Source organism: Notolepis coatsorum (genome assembly GCF_963971535.1).
Source record: "Notolepis coatsorum genome assembly, chromosome: 7".
Taxonomy (NCBI): Eukaryota; Metazoa; Chordata; class Actinopteri; order Aulopiformes; family Paralepididae; genus Notolepis; species Notolepis coatsorum.
Genome location: NC_140171.1, coordinates 128,038,194 through 128,057,643, shown reverse-complemented (window position 1 = coordinate 128,057,643; position 19,450 = coordinate 128,038,194). Strand labels below are relative to the sequence as shown.

The 19,450-nt window shown below is 46.9% G+C and overlaps 1 protein-coding gene across 1 annotated transcript in view; it reads left to right on the top strand.

Annotated features, from left to right (window-relative positions):
• Window positions 1-19,450, top strand: part of LOC311231758 (cilia- and flagella-associated protein 52-like) — a gene marked incomplete at both ends in the record, with an annotated part of 52,807 nt that overhangs the window by 20,269 nt on the left and 13,088 nt on the right. Inside the window, 4 exon segments of the mRNA XM_084318381.1 lie at window positions 253-395; window positions 1,378-1,523; window positions 2,388-2,539; window positions 4,337-4,439. Coding sequence (XP_084174507.1) covers window positions 253-395; window positions 1,378-1,523; window positions 2,388-2,539; window positions 4,337-4,439 — 544 coding nt within the window.

Below are 19,450 nucleotides of genomic sequence, written 5' to 3'. Positions count from 1 at the left end.
CACTATTCCACTGATTTGTGTGTTGTACACATTATGCATTTGTTACAAATGAAAGATGCTGTTGATATACACTGCTGGTTGACTGTAGTCTACTACGTCCTCAACTTGTTTTGACTAACAGCACTGGGTGAACTAGCTGTGTGCCTTTATTTTAATGTAATGTCTCTTTCGTTCTATCTCTCCTTCTCTTTCTTTTTCTATCTTTCTCTCCCCCCATCTATCTATTTCTCTCTCTCTCTTTTTCTCTTGCAGTGGTGTGTCTGAGCTGTTTGGTACTTGCTCCCAGAATGACATCAGGGTGTGGTACCAGTCCAAGGAGGTGCTGCGTATCACCGTTCCAAACATGACCTGCAACGCCCTGGCCTTCATGCTCGACGGACATAGCATCATCAGTGGTGAGTGTTGGGGGGAGGGGCCTACACAGGGGCCTACACAGGGGCCTACACAGGGGCCTACACAGGGGCCTACACAGGCCCACAGAGGGGCCTACACAGGGGCCTGAAGAGGGGCCTACACAGGGGCCTACACAGGGGCCCACAGAGGGGCCTACACAGGGGCCTGAAGAGGGGGCCTACACAGGGGCCTACACAGGGGCCTACACAGGGGCCCACAGAGGGGCCTACACAGGGGCCTGAAGAGGGGGCCTACACAGGGGCCTACACAGGGGCCTACAGAGGGGCCTACACTGGGGCCCACAGAGGGGCCTACACAGGGGCCTATACAGGGGCCTACAGAGGGGCCTACACAGGGGCCTACAGAGGGGCCTGAAGAGGGGGCATACACAGGGGCCTACAGAGGGGCCTACACAGGGGCCTACAGAGGGGCCTACACAGGGGCCTACAGTACACAGGGGCCTACACAGGGGCCTACAGAGGGGCCTACAGTACACAGGGGCCTACACAGGGGCCTACACAGGGGCCTACACAGGGGCCTACAGTACACAGGGGCCTACACAGGGGCCTACAGAGGGGCCTACAGTACACAGGGGCCTACAGAGGGGCCTACACAGGGGCCTGAAGAGGGGGCCTACAGAGGGGCCTACACAGGGGCCTACACAGGCCTGAAGAGGGGCCTACACAGGGGCCTACAGAGGGGCCTACACAGGGGCCTGAAGAGGGACCTACACAGGGGCCTCAAGAGTCACTTTATTGTCCCATCAGCTGGGAGATTTGTCTTGGGCTTACACCCACACTACAGACACAGACACATACATACAGACATGACACAACACAACTGACTCCAAACAGAGGAGATAAACAATGTAAAAGATACAGTAGAGTACCTGCACAGCAGGATGTCTGGCAACACCACATATATATCATTCTAGATAACAACACATAGTAAGTGAGCTTCACGATTTGTCTCCACATTTCCCAGCCTGGAACGACGGTAAGATCCGCACATTCGCCCCGGAGAGCGGCCGGGTCATGCTGGTCATCAACAACGCACACAACACGGATGTGACCGCCATCGCTGGCACCAGCGACTGCAAGAGGATCATCAGTGGAGGGGGAGAGGGACAGGTCAGTCAATAGATATCGGTAGTGTCTAGATCCCATCTCCTGGGAAGACGTCGGCTGCAATGAAACATATAAACCTATCTCTCTTTTCATTTAACCCTAACCTTAACCGGTTAACCGTCTGTAGTGTAGTCGTGAAAGGTTAACCTTCTGTGGTGTGGTAGTGAAAGGGTTAACCCTTTGTCGTGTGGCAGTGAAAGGGTTAACCTTCTGTATTGTCGCAGTGAAAGGGTTAACCATTCCCATTACCTACAAATGCAAAATAAATGGATAAAACGCCTTCCTGTGTGATGTAATCTAGACATTAAAATATATTTTCATAGTAACGATGGGTATGAAAACTGTGGCATGTCTTAACCAAAGAGTAAGTAGACACAGAATGACACTGTGTCACATGCTATTTGTGATTATTTATTTAACCTGCTCTCTCACAAGAATGTGCTCGCAAAGAGAGACACGGCTTTGGAGTGAACACAGTCAGCTCACAATCAGCTGCAGCTCCCACTGAAGGACCGGGAGACGACAGACACACCAATCATTTGGCATAATTGAACATCTCTCCATTTGTGGAAACGGAAACAAAACGGTTGTCCGACTTGTGCTTTATGGTCGATTTCCCTATTATTATAATTATCTTTTTTGTATATACTATGGACTTTGGAGGCAAAGTAAGACCAAATAAACTCAAAGCCATTTGATTACATAGGCGTAAACCATAGAGTTTAAAACAGTTTGAGTAGTCAAGCATGTTGCACAGCGGATTGCTAATTAGTGACCGATTACATTTGAAAACAAACCTTCCCAGCCCCCCCTGATTGTTGTAGTGTTGTGTGGTGCTTGTGTGTGTGTGTGTTGTGTGTTGTGTAGGTGCGTGTGTGGGGGCTGGAAAACGGCTGCCACCAGCTGCTGGCGATCATGAAGGAGCACAAAGCCACCATCACCTGCATCATGATCAAGAGCAACGACAAGGAGTGCGTCACTGCCAGCGTTGACGGAGCCTGCATCATCTGGGACCTGGTGTGAGTACTGGCACTGTGTCCAGATACACAGACACACACACGGGGCGACAGTGGCTCAGGCGGTAGAGCAGTCGTCTGGTAATCCGGAGGTTCCCGGTTCGATTCCCACTCCTCCCGGGCAGCGTGTCGAAGTGTCCTTGAGCAAGACACTTAACCCCTAATTGCTCTCGATGTGCAGGTTGGCACCTTGCATGGTTACCTCTGCCATCAGTGTGTGAATGTGTGAGTGAATGGGTAATATGTGAGGAACAAATTGGATAGGAACAACCAAAGTGCTTTGGATAAAAGCGCTATATAAATGCAGCCATTTACCATTACACACACCATTACATACAAACACAGGCAATCATACACATGCCCACTCATACACATATACACATATACACACACACACACACACACACACTCATACAAAGTGTGTGTGTGTGTATACAAAAGTGAGCGTGTCTCCAGCTTCAAATTCCTGGGAGTCCACATCTCCGAGGACCTCTCTTGGAACCTCAACACTGTGTCACTGGTCAAGAAGGCTCACCAGCGCCTCCTCTTCCTGAGGAGACTGAGGAAAGCCCACCTGTCTCCTCAGATTCTGGTGAACTTTTATCAGTGCGCCATAGAACGCATAATCACCAACTGCATCACAGTCTGGTACGGCAACTGCACTGCAGAGGGTGGTGAAAACTGCCCAACGCATCGCCGGTACATCACTCCTTACTATAGAGTCTATCCATCACAAATGGTGCCGGAGGAAGGAAGGCACGCAGCAGTGTCAAGGACATCCTTCATCCCAATCATGGACTGTTTGCTCTCCTCCCCTCCGGGAGGCGCTACAGGAACCTCTGCTCCAAGTCAAGCAGACTCCGGAACAGCTTCTTTCCCTCCGCTGGCATCTCCCTGAACTCTGTGCCACGCTGACAACACCCCCCCCCCCCCCCCCCCCACACCATATAAACTATACTTTTTATATTTACCACATGTATATGTATCCATATTTGTCTGAATATACCTGCATAGGCCTATAACCCCTCTATATAGCCTACTTGCTTGTACACCTGCATATAACCCATAGCTCTGTATGATAGCATGTACAATAATGCTGTATATACCATATATATATATATATATATATATATATATATATATATATATATATATATATATATATATATATATATATATATACTGTATATTTATTCTCACTGCATACATACTATCCACACCTGTCTGTACTTACCTGCACATAGTCCTTTACTATATCTATATCTGTACATATTCTACTCTTACTAGTTACGCAGCTGGCCAGTATGACTATTACCACCAATATGTATCACTGTACATATTATAGCACACTTTTGTACATACATCTGATTAGCACTACACACAGTAGTATTAATTTGTATATTTTGTACCCAATTTAATCACCTGTACCAGTACATTGTATATTGCTGTTGCACTTTACTGCTACATTTGCACTCTGGTTGGATGCCAACCTTCCTTTTGTTGTACTGTACTGTACTGTACTGTACTGTACTGTACTGTAATACACATGTACACATACATACACACATCACCATTAACATACAATAGCTGTTAATTCAGTAAAGTTGAATGATTATATGAGCTAGCTATATGTTATCAGAAAGAAAGAGTATACAAAGTATAATATATGTTTTAAATTAAATGTATACCCTTTCTAGAAGCTAAGTTACACCATGGCCATTCATCTCTCTCTCTCTCTCTCCTATCCCTTTTCTTCCTTCCTTCGTCTCTCTCTCCCTCCTTCTCTGTCTCCTTCCCTAGGCGTAATGTGAGGAGTCAGATGGTGTTGTCTAGCACATTGTTCCGGTGTGTTTGTTACCACCCCGAGGAGTACCAGATCATCACCAGCGGCTCTGACAGAAAGGTGTGTTTATTATGGAACCATTCTGCGGCATGAGACTGGGTATGAGCTGCCATCGGCCGACTATTTCAGTTTGAATTCTCGTCCCCTTCCGCTATCTGCGACACTATTTTTGCTAGGGTACCGCCGCTGAATCCTGGGCGTAGCACCGTCCAGGATGATTGTGTTTGGTTCAAAGAAATACAAACTAGTGTTTTTTCCCCCTACACCAGAATGATAATAGGTTCAGCCAGACCCCTCTCTCCGTAGTGTGGAGAGAGGCCTGGACACGGCTCTAACGTAGTGTGGAGAGAGGCCTGGACACGGCTCTAACGTAGTGTGGAGAGAGGTCTGGACACGGCTCTAACGTAGTGTGGAGAGAGGTCTGGACACGGCTCTAACGTAGTGTGGAGAGAGAGAGGTCTGGACACGGCTCTAACGTAGTGTGGAGAGAGGCCTGGACACGGCTCTAACGTAGTGTGGAGAGGGGTCTGGACACGGCTCTAACGTAGTGTGGAGAGAGGCCTGGACACGGCTCTAACGTAGTGTGGAGAGAGGCCTGGACACGGCTCTAACGTAGTGTGGAGAGAGGCCTGGACACGGCTCTAACGTAGTGTGGAGAGGGGTCTGGACACGGCTCTAACGTAGTGTGGAGAGAGAGAGGTCTGGACACGGCTCTAACGTAGTGTGGAGAGAGGAGGTCTGGACACGGCTCTAACGTAGTGTGGAGAGAGGTCTGGACATGGCTCTAACGTAGTGTGGAGAGAGGTCTGGACACGGCTTTAACGTAGTGTGGAGAGAGGTCTGGACACGGCTCTAACGTAGTGTGGAGAGAGAGAGGTCTGGACACGGCTCTAACGTAGTGTGGAGAGAGGTCTGGACACGGCTCTAACGTAGTGTGGAGAGAGGCCTGGACACGGCTCTAACGTAGTGTGGAGAGAGAGAGGTCTGGACACGGCTCTAACGTAGTGTGGAGAGAGGTCTGGACACGGCTCTAACGGAGTGTGGAGAGAGGTCTGGACACGGCTCTAACGTAGTGTGGAGAGAGGTCTGGACACGGCTCTAACGTAGTGTGGAGAGAGGTCTGGACACGGCTCTAACGTAGTGTGGAGAGAGAGAGGTCTGGACACGGCTCTAACGTAGTGTGGAGAGAGAGAGGTCTGGACACGGCTCTAACGTAGTGTGGAGAGAGGTCTGGACACGGCTCTAACGTAGTGTGGAGAGAGAGAGGTCTGGACACGGCTCTAACGTAGTGTGGAGAGAGGTCTGGACACGGCTCTAACGTAGTGTGGAGAGAGAGGTCTGGACACGGCTCTAACGTAGTGTGGAGAGAGGTCTGGACACGGCTCTAACGTAGTGTGGAGAGAGGCCTGGACACGGCTCTAACGTAGTGTGGAGAGAGAGGCCTGGACACGGCTCTAACGTAGTGTGGAGAGAGAGAGGTCTGGACATGGCTCTAACGTAGTGTGGAGAGAGGCCTGGACACGGCTCTAACGTAGTGTGGAGAGAGGTCTGGACACGGCTCTAACGTAGTGTGGCGAGCGAGAGGTCTGGACACGGCTCTAACGTAGTGTGGAGAGAGGTCTGGACACGGCTCTAACGTAGTGTGGAAAGAGGTCTGGACACGGCTCTAAAGTAGTGTGGAGAGAGGTCTGGACACGGCTCTAACGTAGTGTGGAGAGAGAGAGGTCTGGACACGGCTCTAACGTAGTGTGGAGAGAGGAGGTCTGGACACGGCTCTAACGTGGTGTGGAGAGAGGTCTGGACACGGCTCTAACGTAGTGTGGAAAGAGGTCTGGACACGGCTCTAACGTGGTGTGGAGAGAGGTCTGGACACGGCTCTAACGTAGTGTGGAGAGAGGTCTGGACACGGCTCTAACATAGTGTGGAGAGAGGTCTGGACACGGCTCTAACGTAGTGTGGAGAGAGGAGGTCTGGACACGGCTCTAACGTAGTGTGGAGAGAGGTCTGGACACGGCTCTAACGGAGTGTGGAGAGAGGTCTGGACACGGCTCTAACGTATTGTGGAGAGAGGTCTGGACACGGCTCTAACGTAGTGTGGAGAGAGGAGGTCTGGACACGGCTCTAACGTAGTGTGGAGAGAGAGAGGTCTGGACACGGCTCTAACGTAGTGTGGAGAGAGAGAGGTCTGGACACGGCCCTAACGTAGTGTGGAGAGAGGTCTGGACACGGCTCTAACGTAGTGTGGAGAGAGGTCTGGACACGGCTCTAACGTAGTGTGGAGAGAGGTCTGGACACGGCTCTAACGTAGTGTGGAGAGAGGCCTGGACACGGCTCTAACGTAGTGTGGAGAGAGGTCTGGACACGGCTCTAACGTAGTGTGGAGAGAGGTCTGGACACGGCTCTAACGTAGTGTGGAGAGAGGCCTGGACACGGCTCTAACGTAGTGTGGAGAGAGAGAGGCCTGGACACGGCTCTAACGTAGTGTGGAGAGAGAGAGGTCTGGACATGGCTCTAACGTAGTGTGGAGAGAGAGAGGCCTGGACACGGCTCTAACGTAGTGTGGAGAGAGAGAGGTCTGGACACGGCTCTAACGTAGTGTGGAGAGAGAGAGGTCTGGACACGGCTCTAACGTAGTGTGGAGAGAGAGAGGTCTGGACACGGCTCTAACGTAGTGTGGAAAGAGGTCTGGACACGGCTCTAAAGTAGTGTGGAGAGAGGTCTGGACACGGCTCTAACGTAGTGTGGAGAGAGAGAGGTCTGGACACGGCTCTAACGTAGTGTGGAAAGAGGTCTGGACACGGCTCTAACGTGGTGTGGAGAGAGGTCTGGACACGGCTCTAACGTAGTGTGGAGAGAGGCCTGGACACGGCTCTAACGTAGTGTGGAGAGAGGTCTGGACACGGCTCTAACGTAGTGTGGAGAGAGGCCTGGACACGGCTCTAACGTAGTGTGGAGAGAGGTCTGGACACGGCTCTAACGTAGTGTGGAGAGAGGTCTGGACACGGCTCTAACGTAGTGTGGAGAGAGGTCTGGACACGGCTCTAACGTAGTGTGGAGAGAGAGAGGTCTGGACACGGCTCTAACGTAATGTGGAGAGAGGTCTGGACACGGCTCTAACGTAGTGTGGAGAGAGGCCTGGACACGGCTCTAACGTAGTGTGGAGAGAGAGAGGTCTGGACACGGCTCTAACGTAGTGTGGAGAGAGGTCTGGACACACGGCTCTAACGTAGTGTGGAGAGAGGCCTGGACACGGCTCTAACGTAGTGTGGAGAGAGGTCTGGCTACGCAAGACTAGCTACTCTACTATCGATGGATGTTCTCAAATAAAAAATGTTTTATCAATGAAGCTTTAACTGTATCGATAAAGATATTTTCTTTTAGAACATCCATCGGCCTCTAAGAGTAGCTGCATCTTTCTGCCTTACCACGTATTATTAAAATGCATCACAAGACAGCATTTCAAACCAGAGGAAACATGCAGGGGGAGGGGGGGGGGGTCCAATAAGCCCTCAAGGGTTTTAAAATGTGGAAATCCCCCCATGACAAGATGCATCATTTCAACATATTGTCATACACCGCACATCCGAGTCAATTTAAGATGATAATACACACATGCTCTCCACTTCTCCTATACCCCCCACTCTCCCGCCACGAGTGACAGTCATAGATGACTCATAGAAAGGAAAATGGAATGTGATAATCGAGGTTGATTATCCTCTCAGGGCTCAGTGGTCGTAAACGAGATGAGATCATCACGTTGTGTTTTTATTATCCTCTCATTTCAGTGAAGATGAGAGAAGCCTGCTGCTGCTGGGGTGCTAGAATCAATGCAGACCAGTGCAGTACAATCATGCACACGTGCAGCATGCCTCTCAACTAGGGATGTCCGATATTATCGGCCGATATTGGCATAAAAATATCGGTATCGGTTTAAAAAATATGTAATTTTTTATTTATCTATTTTTACATTTATTTAACCTTTATTTACCCAGGCAAGCAAGTAAGAACAAATTATTATTTAATTTATTGTCAAAGTATGCATAAAGTGTTAATTACACGACAAGAGATATGTAATGTTAACACTTTGATCGCCGGGGTTAAATTCATAATTTACCATCCCTCGCCAGCCCTATTTAACATGGAGAAGTTCCCCTTCTTTGCAGGGCTATAACTTTTTAAATTGTATTGCTAAATTGACATTACCATGGCCCATTCAAAGTCCTATATCTATTGTTCAGGGTGTAGCAACGTTATACTTTTTCATTCACATATTCATACTAAAATACGGTCTAAAGTATAAGTATGTTTTTATCGTTTTCTGCAGCTTTCTCCAGAACGTGATTTATAGCCCTAAATGCATTATATTGATGATTGTATACAGTTTGATAGCAATCGGCGCGAGATAAAAAATGTCAACTGCACGTACTTCTAGAAGTTACTACGTATGATCTGATGTTGACCGGATGGGCGGGGGATCGTTTATAATTCCGTGGGCAACGTTATATCATTCATCTAGTGTGGGTGATATGATCATTAGAGCAGTTGGTATAGAAGACATTAAAAAATAATGCTGAAACTCACCGTAGCTTCCTCCCGCCGTTGGGAGATGAGCGTGGAACAGATTTTTTTCTATTATGGGATGTAGAAATACCCGATCCATTTCCAGGTTGTATAATAGTATATACGTCCAAATCATGTTGTTTATCGAGTTATTGGCAACGGATCGCTATCCATTGTGTCGAGCTCGAGTCCCGGGACCTATAGCGAGTGATCGGACCAAATTGAAATGAGCACCAGCTTCCACTTCCTGTTTCTTCCCTGGGCGATCCGCCGATCGGCCACCAGATGGCGCTCTTGAACCGTTAGAGAGTTGACAGGGGCTCACCAGTACATATAATGTCTCCGGGGGAGAAATATGATTTCGATCACAGATTTTTGAAATATTGATATCAAAGACGCTGTCCAGCGTCATCGGCAGAATAAGCATGGCGGGGAATGACGTGTTCCAGCGTCTTCGGCGATTAAAGTGTTAATTACCTGAAATTATTCAGTTTTTTGGGGGGGGAAACCCTGCATATATCGGTTGATATCGGTATCGCAAATTAAGAGTTGGACAATATCGGTATATCGGTATCAGTAAAAAAGCCAATATCGAGCATCCCTACTCTCAACTCAACGTGATTAACCCTTTCACTCTACCCCACTACAGCAGGTTAACCCTTTCACTACCAGTGTGGTAGGGAAAGGGTTAACCCTTTGCTGTATGGCAGTGAAATGGTTAACCTTCCGTATTGTCGTAGTGAAAGGGGTTAACCCTTTGGTAGTGTGGCAGTGAAAGGGTTAAAACCTGTTATGTTAACACAGGTAATCACTCAACACTTCACACATTGGCTGTTTTGTGTGTAATATGGTGATTGTTCGTAATCAGCTCTGCAACACCGGTTTACAGCGTTTTACACTCTTTTACACCATTTTACACAGTTTTATACTCTTTTACACTGTTTTACAGTGTTTTACACCGTTTTACAGTGTTTTACACGGGGTGAGGAGTTCACAGTGAGCAAGATGTAACACGTTCTGTCTTGAATGTTCACTTCATCCACAGCCCTCAAACCCTGCAGTGCAGTAGACCTTTATGGTTGGCCCAACGCCACGCTTCGAGTTGGAGACAAGTTGCGCTGATTAGCATAGCGCAGTGATGGGCCTGAATGGAGAGAGTGAGAAAAAGAGAGCGTGAGGGACGGGGGTAGGAGAGAAAGATAGAAAGGAGTGCTCTCTGGCTTTGGCTCCTTCCTGCGGATGTGCCTGTGCCACCAGAGCGCCGGCGTTGCCAGGTCCACCATCTGCTCATCCCAGGACACGGGCACTCTGTCTGGGAGAGCAAAATGTCAACAACTCTCTCCCTTCCCTCCTCCCTAAGTTCCTCCTCCCACCGTTTGCCTACAGTATATGGAGAGAGAGAGAGAGAGAGAAAACTATGTAATGATGAATTTGTGGGTTGAGTGGACAGGTCTGTGGGGAGAGAGGTTGAGTGGAGGGGTATGTGGGGAGAGAGGTTGACTTGTTGGTGGGTTGAGTGGAGGGGTATGTGGGGCGAGAGGTTGACTTGTTGGTGGGTTGAGTGGAGGGGTATGTGGGGAGAGAGGTTGACTTGTTGGTGGGTTGAGTGGAGGGGTATGTGGGGCGAGAGGTTGACTTGTTGGTGGGTTGAGTGGAGGGGTATGTGGGGAGAGAGGTTGACTTGTTGGTGGGTTGAGTGGAGGGGTATGTGGGGAGAGAGGTTGACTTGTTGGTGGGTTGAGTGGAGGGGTATGTGGGGCGAGAGGTTGACTTGTTGGTGGGTTGAGTGGAGGGGTATGTGGGGCGAGAGGTTGACTTGTTGGTGGGTTGAGTGGAGGGGTATGTGGGGAGAGAGGTTGACTTGTTGGTGGGTTGAGTGGAGGGGTATGTGGGGAGAGAGGTTGACTTGTTGGTGGGTTGAGTGGAGGGGTATGTGGGGCGAGAGGTTGACTTGTTGGTGGGTTGAGTGGAGGGGTATGTGGGGAGAGAGGTTGACTTGTTGGTGGGTTGAGTGGAGGGGTATGTGGGGAGAGAGGTTGACTTGTTGGTGGGTTGAGTGGAGGGGTATGTGGGGAGAGAGGTTGACTTGTTGGTGGGTTGAGTGGAGGGGTATGTGGCGAGAGAGGTTGGTATTGTTTCCAAAATCCCCTTGTAGTTATTGTTATGGTGTCTGAATGGCGGCAAGGGAATGCAGCCTGGGAGGCTATTATGGTTGACTTTTAAAATGACAATAGGGAGACTTTGGAATATATTCAGTGAGGACTACAATACTAACTTTCTCCCTCTCTGCCTCTGGTGATCCAACAACACGAGAGTCCTCAAATGGAGAGAGCACAATGTGAATGTTTATCTATGAGAGACTCAGTTAGAAAAAGGGATTTTCTGAAGAGGTACATAAAGGGATGCGTGTGGGTGAGGGGTACATAAAGGGATGCGTGTGGGTGAGGGGTACATAAAGGTATGCATGTGGGTGAGGGGTACATAAAGGGATGCATGTGGGTGAGGGGTACATAAAGGGATGCATGTGGGTGAGGGGTACATAAAGGGATGCATGTGGGTGAGGGGTACATAAAGGGATGCGTGTGGGTGAGGGGTACATAAAGGGATGCGTGTGGGTGAGGGGTACATAAAGGGATGCGTGTGGGTGAGGGGTACATGTGCTATTGGATCCATGGTCATAGAATACACTATAAATGTGATAGCCTAAGCCATAATTGACTCAAAAACCTTTTATCTCCAAATTTGGTCATTTGCATGTTTCCACTTGAAGGCTCTAATGGGACCCTAAGGCCCATAAAACCCATTGAAAACAACTATTAGCTAACGTAGCTACAGTATGAGCATGGCTCAGAATGTCAGTAACGTTAGCTAACGTAGCTACAGTATAAACACTGTAAATGTCAGTCAAATGTAATGGTGTCTTCCTACCAGGAGCGTTCATACATGATACCCTGTGTCAATGCATGTGGAAGTGTGATTGACGTTGATGTGGGACGCCACTAGGGGGCAGAGCGGCTAAGTGTGAGTGACTGACTGTGAGTGAGTGAGTTAAGGTGCTTTTATAAAAACATACATCGGTGTCAACATAAAATGTAGACTGTTTTTCTTAATTCCTGAAAGGTTTACCCCTTTGGGGATACAAGGTTTTCCCCCGACACAAGCGATACGCTAATAGCAGCCCAGACATGATGCTGCCCTTGATGCTCGCTGGTCATAATTCATTTGCTGGTGGCCCTTGTGTCGTGGCCGCGGGCCAGGCTCCAGGTCTGAAGGGGACGGGACACAGATGGGCCAGGGCAATTGGCACAGGTGGAAGTCTCTAATAAACTGGTGTGATGCATCCAGAAAAGAGGGGCAATGTTGTGACTAAATCCCAGGAAATCCAGAGTTGATGACACTGAAATTGAAACTTAAAAATAAATTTTCTCTCAATGTCACTTTTACAGTTACTCTCAATGTGCATGTTCCAGATTCAAAATGACAAAATATTGCGACCAATATCACCATTGCTAATCCCACTCAGCCTTCACTGCATGACTTCTGAATCTGACTTGTAAACAAAAAGCCAAATTGACGAGAGCACCACTCATCTGTTGTAGCCTGTGTACTCCAACCATGCAGCCCTTTGCCTGCACCACTCATGCCTTCCAGAGAGTAAGCTTTTTAACTCTTTGACTGACATGCTGTTTTTCCATCTTTACTCCCTGGAGCCAGCTTTTTTGACCATTTTCATGATGTTTGCAGACCCATCGTATATTCTTTATTATAGCTATGGAGACAATAGTATGGCTCATTTGACAGGCACTATTTATACTCCCAACAGGGAAAAAAAGTTTATTTCTACATGCCTTCGTTCGTGTGCTATCCCATGCTAAAGATTGTCCCGTTTCAAAATAATCCATTCTCGTTTCCTGGAAGCGTGTTGCTTTTTAACAGCGGAGGAGTGCAAGAATGTGACCATGTGACCGCGGCAGCGCGAGAGAGCGGCAGTGCGGAAATAGGCTGTCTATTGCCATTCTCTAAGACAAACACTAACCTTAACCAGCTCCTTAACAGCGCCTAAACTTAACCTTTCTAACCTTAACCAACTCCGAAACAATGCCTAACCTTAACCTTAACCATGCCTAACCTTAACCATAGAAAGAATATTGCCATTCTCTAAGACAAACTCTAACCTTAACCAGCTCCTTAACAGCGCCTAAACTTAACCTTTCTAACCTTAACCAACTCCGAAACAATGCCTAACCTTAACCTTAACCATGCCTAACCTTAACCGGCGAAAGAATACACGTTAAAAAAAAAAAAATAAAAAAAATTGATGGGATTCGAACTTGAAACCAACGGACCGCAGGACCGCCGCGCTGCCAGGTGAGCTAAGCTTCGAATGAGAATCATGGCGGTTTACGGCTAAATAATGCCGCAAGCTCTGCCGCTCCGCTCTGCGGTTGCCGCGCCTGCCGCGGGGCGTGTCGCAGCCAATCAGGGAAAACGCGGAAGCATTCGGCGCACTCCTTCGCTGTTAATAAGCAATAGGCTTCCTGGAAAGGGAGATATGACGTGTTTTGTACAGAATGCGCATATTCGTGCAGGTTGCTTGCCTGAAACCTATATTATTTCCAGGTCAAAGGTAAACACGACCATATATAGATGTTTATATTCGGAAAGCCATCAAGGGGGGGGGGTCGTTTTCTGACGCTGGGATCGTTACAAAACCATGTTTTATGATGGGGTTCGGTAAAATAGACGTAAATAGACGTTAGCTTTGTCAGCAGGTACTCCACTCTTGCTCCAAGTGTCTTGGATCAGAACAGGATCAATAAATATAACGTTAGGTGGCCGGCCAGCAGCGCCAGGGTAACGTTAAATCCAGATAACAGCCAGCCAGGTAACATTACATCCAAACAGCCCGTCTGAAAATACTAGAATCCAACATAGTCTGGTGAAAACGCACCTTATCATCCATAAGTGCAGCTGGTGTCCCTATCACCGTAACAGGGGCATTGTTACTGACAAGTCCAGAGGACAGAGTGCCCCCTGCTGGACAACAACACCACTTTCCGACAGCTGCCTTGACTTTGAGTCATTCTACAATCTTGAAATTATAAGTACGAAGCCGAGGCTTTTGTTTCTCTTCCATCCTATTACAACAAAGTGCATTTGATATGTCTGTGTGAGATAACATTTCCCGTCCTATAATGCATTATAGTCTAGGTCCTGAGCTGAGAAATGTAATCCAGTCTCAAAGGCTATTCTCATAAATGCTCTGCCGATTGTGAGCAGCTCTTGCATGTAATCAAAAAGTTCTATTTTATATGCATGTAATAATACCAACAATTTTTTCCGCAATTCTCCACTAACCGACATTCTTCATTATGCACACATTTATTTACATTCTTTATTTAATTTGGCTTTGTCTGAAACAATACCTGTAGGTACCTTTTCTCATTTGTATGCAGGAAGAGAACACTGTTGATCATTACAGTAACACTATAAATAGATCGTTTTTTCCCCAGTAATTCGATTGTAACTTGGGTGCATAATTGCTTTCAAGTATCAGTTTACTTTGAAGTGCAATCTGTTAAGCCTGTGTTTCTATATGGAAATAAGTGAGCCTATATGGTGAGAGAGCCCGTCGTATTTTAATGATGTGCGTGCGTGCGTGTGTGTGTGTTGGTGTTGGGAGGGGTGTAGCATTGCTGCCACCTGCGTTATAAATAACTTCAAATAACAATTGCCTTTTGAGATCCTGATACCTTGACAGCTGCAAAGCCCCAAGGACTATTAACTCTCATTTAAAGCTGCAGACATGGTCGTGACAGTGGTGTACGACAACACGACGGGCTCTCTCATCATATAGGCTCACTTATTTCCATGTAGAGAGGTAATGAGGACAGACAACCTAAGTAAAGGATGAGTGTTGTGACGGATGCTGCTTGTGATCACAAAGTAGCAAAACGACATGATAACACTGAGGTATTGTCACACGATGCCATCATTGAACTAATTGAGAAACGTCTCCCACAAGAAGCGTAGCGAGCCTCCGTGGTAACTGGCCGTGTGCTTCATACAACATCACCCGCTGTACCAGGGAATAGATATACTAGGAATCCCACAGGGGGAAACATTATGGATGACGCACATGTGACACATAGGCCTGCTTATTTTTAATTGACACGTTCCCATGTACCTCCCACTGCTAGATTAGATTATGTGGTTTATATTATACAGTGATAAAGAGACTACATCATATATTTTAAGGATAGATTCAGATTCAGACAACTTTATTGATCCTGCGTGGGGCAATTCATATTTGCAGCTTCATACGCAACAAGCAACAAAGACAAACAAACAACAAAACAAAACATCTCAACGACAGCACAAAAAAAAATACACAATCCAGCAAAGTAAAAGTAAAAACAGACAACCAAGTGTAAAAGGCTACTTAAAATGACTACTGTCTGTGTTTAAAAGTCTGATAGCCGAGGGGACAAAAGATTTGGCGTAGCGGTTGGTCCTACTTGGTGGGACGTCATAACGGCGGCCAGAAGGCAACAGTGAAAACCACTGAGACAGAGCGTGGAGGGGTTGATTAGTGATGCTCGTCCCCTTCTTGACCACCTGGTCCATCCAGAGAGAACATAGGTCTCTCTGTTTTACTCCAATTATTTTGGAGCACACTTTCACTATGTACTGTAGGCTGTTCCTATCTTTAATAGACAGGCCACTGAACCAGCAGATAAAAGAAAAAGTTAGGAGGCTTTCAATAAAAGAACTATAAAAAGTGCTCAGGATCTTCGCACTAACATTAAAAGAGTTCAGCTTTCTCAGCAGGTAGATGACCTTTTTTAACAATAGACTGTATTTAAGTTGAACTTCAGTTTACAGTCAAACACAGTTCCCAGGTATTTGTACGATTCAACAATCTGGACGTCCTCGTCGTGAATTACACTAGCTACACTGGCTTGATGATCGGGGTTGTGTCTGAAGTCAATTATCATGTCCTTAGTCTTAGAGACATTGAGGTCCAAGTAATTCTCATCACACCAATTCACAAAGTCGTGAAGTACAGGTCCATGATCAGTTTCGGAGCGCTGCAGTAGGGATACCAGGACAGTGTCATCTGAGAACTTAACCAGATGCCTTTGGTCATGAAGCGATCTGCAGCTGTCCGTATACATAATAAATAAAAGGGGAGACAAAACGCAACCTTGGCGGGAGCCAGTGTTGGAAATCGACATGTTGGACATCTGCCCATTGACAAAGACCTGCTGGACCCTCTCAGTGAGTACATTTAAAATCAGCATGAGGGGGGGCAGGTGGCGCACGGATATTACGTTTGTCAGGGGGGCAGGTGGCGCACGGAGATTACGTTCGTCACCAACACCGGGAGACACTGGATTCGCCTGTTCGAATCCAGCTCCCGGCGTTGCTATCAGCTTGGCTGGCCTCTCACACTGATACAATTGGCTGTATCAGGGGGTGGGAAAGCTGAAGGGTGGGTCCTGGGCGTTGTGGACAGCGACCCCTACAGTTCGGTCGGGGCGCCTGCTCAGCAAGGGTTGGAACTAAGGAGAGATAGTGTGGCCTCCCACACGCTACACTCTCCCCGGTGAGAACCTGCGCGGCCAGGTTGGCCTGCCCCAGGCTGCACATGCGTCGGAGGAAAGCATGTGACAGTCTCCGGTCTCCGGTCTCCCGGACCAACAGTAGGGGAAAGTACGCAACAACCAGGAAGGGTGGGATGGGAGAAAAAACGGGAAAAAAGGAGGGGAAGAAAGAAAAAAAAAAAGAAAAAAATCAGCATGAGAAGCTGGTGTGGGAGATTAAAATAAGAGTCAAGCCTCTCAATTAAAATGTGGGGCTGCATTTTATTAAAAGCAGAGGGAGAAATCTGCAAATAAAAGTCTAGCATGAGCTCCAGGTGTTTCCAGGTGTTTGTACACAATGTCCAAGATGAAGAGCATAGCATCCTCCACCCCTTTACCTGGCTGATATGCGAATTGAAGGGGATCTAATTTACCCTCAATAAAAGACATAGTAGTGTTTTTTTTTAAACTTCTCAAAAACCTTCATTGCTAATGAGGTAAGCGCCACTGGTCTAAAGTCCTTCAATTCTTTTGAATCTTTTGACTTAGGGATGGGTATGATGGTTGACGTCTTCCATAATGTGGGGATCTGACCTAGATCTACACACATCTGGAAGAGTCTAGAAAACACCCAACCAAGCTGATCAGCACAGTGGTGCAGGGTGCGCCCGCATATCGAGTCTGGGCCAGCAGCAGCTTTTCTTGGTTTAACCTTTTTAAATGATGCTGTGACCCAATCTTGGGAAATAACCATTTCGTTTTGGGGTTCCAGGGAATCCATGCATGCAGAGATATTCTCTAAAAAGTCAGAACTTTCAAAGCGGGAGAAGGAGGAATTAAAAGTGTTTGGCAAGTCAGTGCTATTTACTCCTCTAATAGTAGTGGATTTATTCCTCCCAGTATTAGTATTTGTGTTTATGGAAGCCATGTTCTTTATACCTTGTCATGCGGCTCTGAGGTCTCCACTGCTATATTGAGCTTCTATCTTGTCCTTATACATTTGTTTGGCCTTCTTAATAGCGATACAAACGTCTCTAGAAGCAGCCTTTTTCTCTAGGGCATTACCCGTACAATAGGCCAGATTCTTTTGATTGATAACTGCTTTTAACTCCTTGGTTATCCAATGTTTATTATTTGGATAAATAACAACCACTTTACTCAGGATAATGGAATCTACACAAAATGTGATGTACAAAGAGATAGTGTCACAAAGTTCATTAATGTTATCGCCGCATGCGGCAAAGAAACAGTCCGAGTCCGTACATTCGAAGCAGGCCTGAAGGGAGGAGATGCTGTCCTCCGACCAGCATTTCACTGGTTTCTCCACCCGCGGAAGCCGCCTGAACGTGGGTGTGTACATGGGAATCAGATACACGCTATTGTGGTAGGAAGATCCCAGGGAAGGCAGTGTAAGCACCGCTCACTGAGCCATAACACAGGTCTATGATAGATGTTGCTTGAAATAATCTTTCCTTTTTTTGTTTGTCTGTATACACACACACACACACACACACACACACACACACATCGGGTACATCCATCATGTGTTTAACGTAATTTTGCTGTTGGAGGCGGTCCCAGTTACCACTGAGGAGGGGAAATAACAAGCACAGATGAGGTGTTGGGCCTCATCAAAAACAACGATGAGTCAGCCTACGGAGAGACGCTACAGGAACCTCCGCTCCAAGTCAAGCAGACTCAGGAGCAGCTTCTTTCCCTCAGCTGTCATCTCGTTGAACTCTGTGCCACGTTGACCCCCCCCCCCCCCCCCCCCCGTACTCTGAACTCGGTTGCCTATACTCAATCTATACCTACCTAGTGCTTTCACTGTCTACAACTGCCCTACACTGTAATCATAGTAATCATAATAATCTGAACTACCCACCTCATGCTAGTTTACCCATATACTCTGTATGATAGCATGTAAGACAGTGCTGTATATACTGCATATATATATTTATACATTACATTACATTCTTAAATATGAATATACCTGCATATAACCCCTCTATATACTTACTTATACACCTGCATATAACCCATAGCTCTGTATGATAGCATGTACAAATGCTGTATATACCATATATGTATTCTCACCGCATATGTATATCCACACCTGTCTGTATTTACCTGCATAGTCCTTTTATAAATATGTAGAGATATTATATCTATATCTATCTACCAAATGGTTTTAATAGTTTTTTTTCTTTTAATTCCGATGTTCATTCACATGTTACACGTCAGTCCAGGGACCTGCATATACCTTATTGTTGTACTTCACTTAGGCAGTTCTCAGTGAGGTATAGAGGGTCCAATCTTTGGAATGCAGCTGATCCTATGCTGAGGAAATCTCCATCTCTGCTTATTTTTTAAGTAAACTACAAAAAGATGCTCATATCCAAAAGTAGTAGATAGATAAATATATTTATTACATGGCGTTTTAACATTCGCAGAAATGCTTGATTGTGATTGGTCAATAGCGCTCGTCAGAGGTCCGTTATTACTCGATAACGGACCTCTGCCGAGCAATAATGACCGCTGTTCGCAGCTGTGCGCAATCAAGCCCACTGACACACACTGCAGCAGTGCAATCAGTCCACACACCTGCCGGCGATAATAATAACTTTATTTGGGCTGACAGCGGACGGAGCCACAGAACAACTGCGTCTGCATTTGATCTCGTCTTGTCGATGGTGTAAAATGAATTAGGTATATTGTTAGTAAGTTAGCCATGTAATAAGCGGGATAATGTATAGCTATACTCGGTCATTGTCGCAAAATAATTGACCTTCACTACGTTTAAAACACCTCGGCGAGGCACCTCTGTATTCTAAACTCCGTGTCAGTCAATTATTTTGCGACAATGACCTCGTAGCTATACATTATCCCTTACATATCCGCGGCGAATACTGCTGAAAGTTCAGA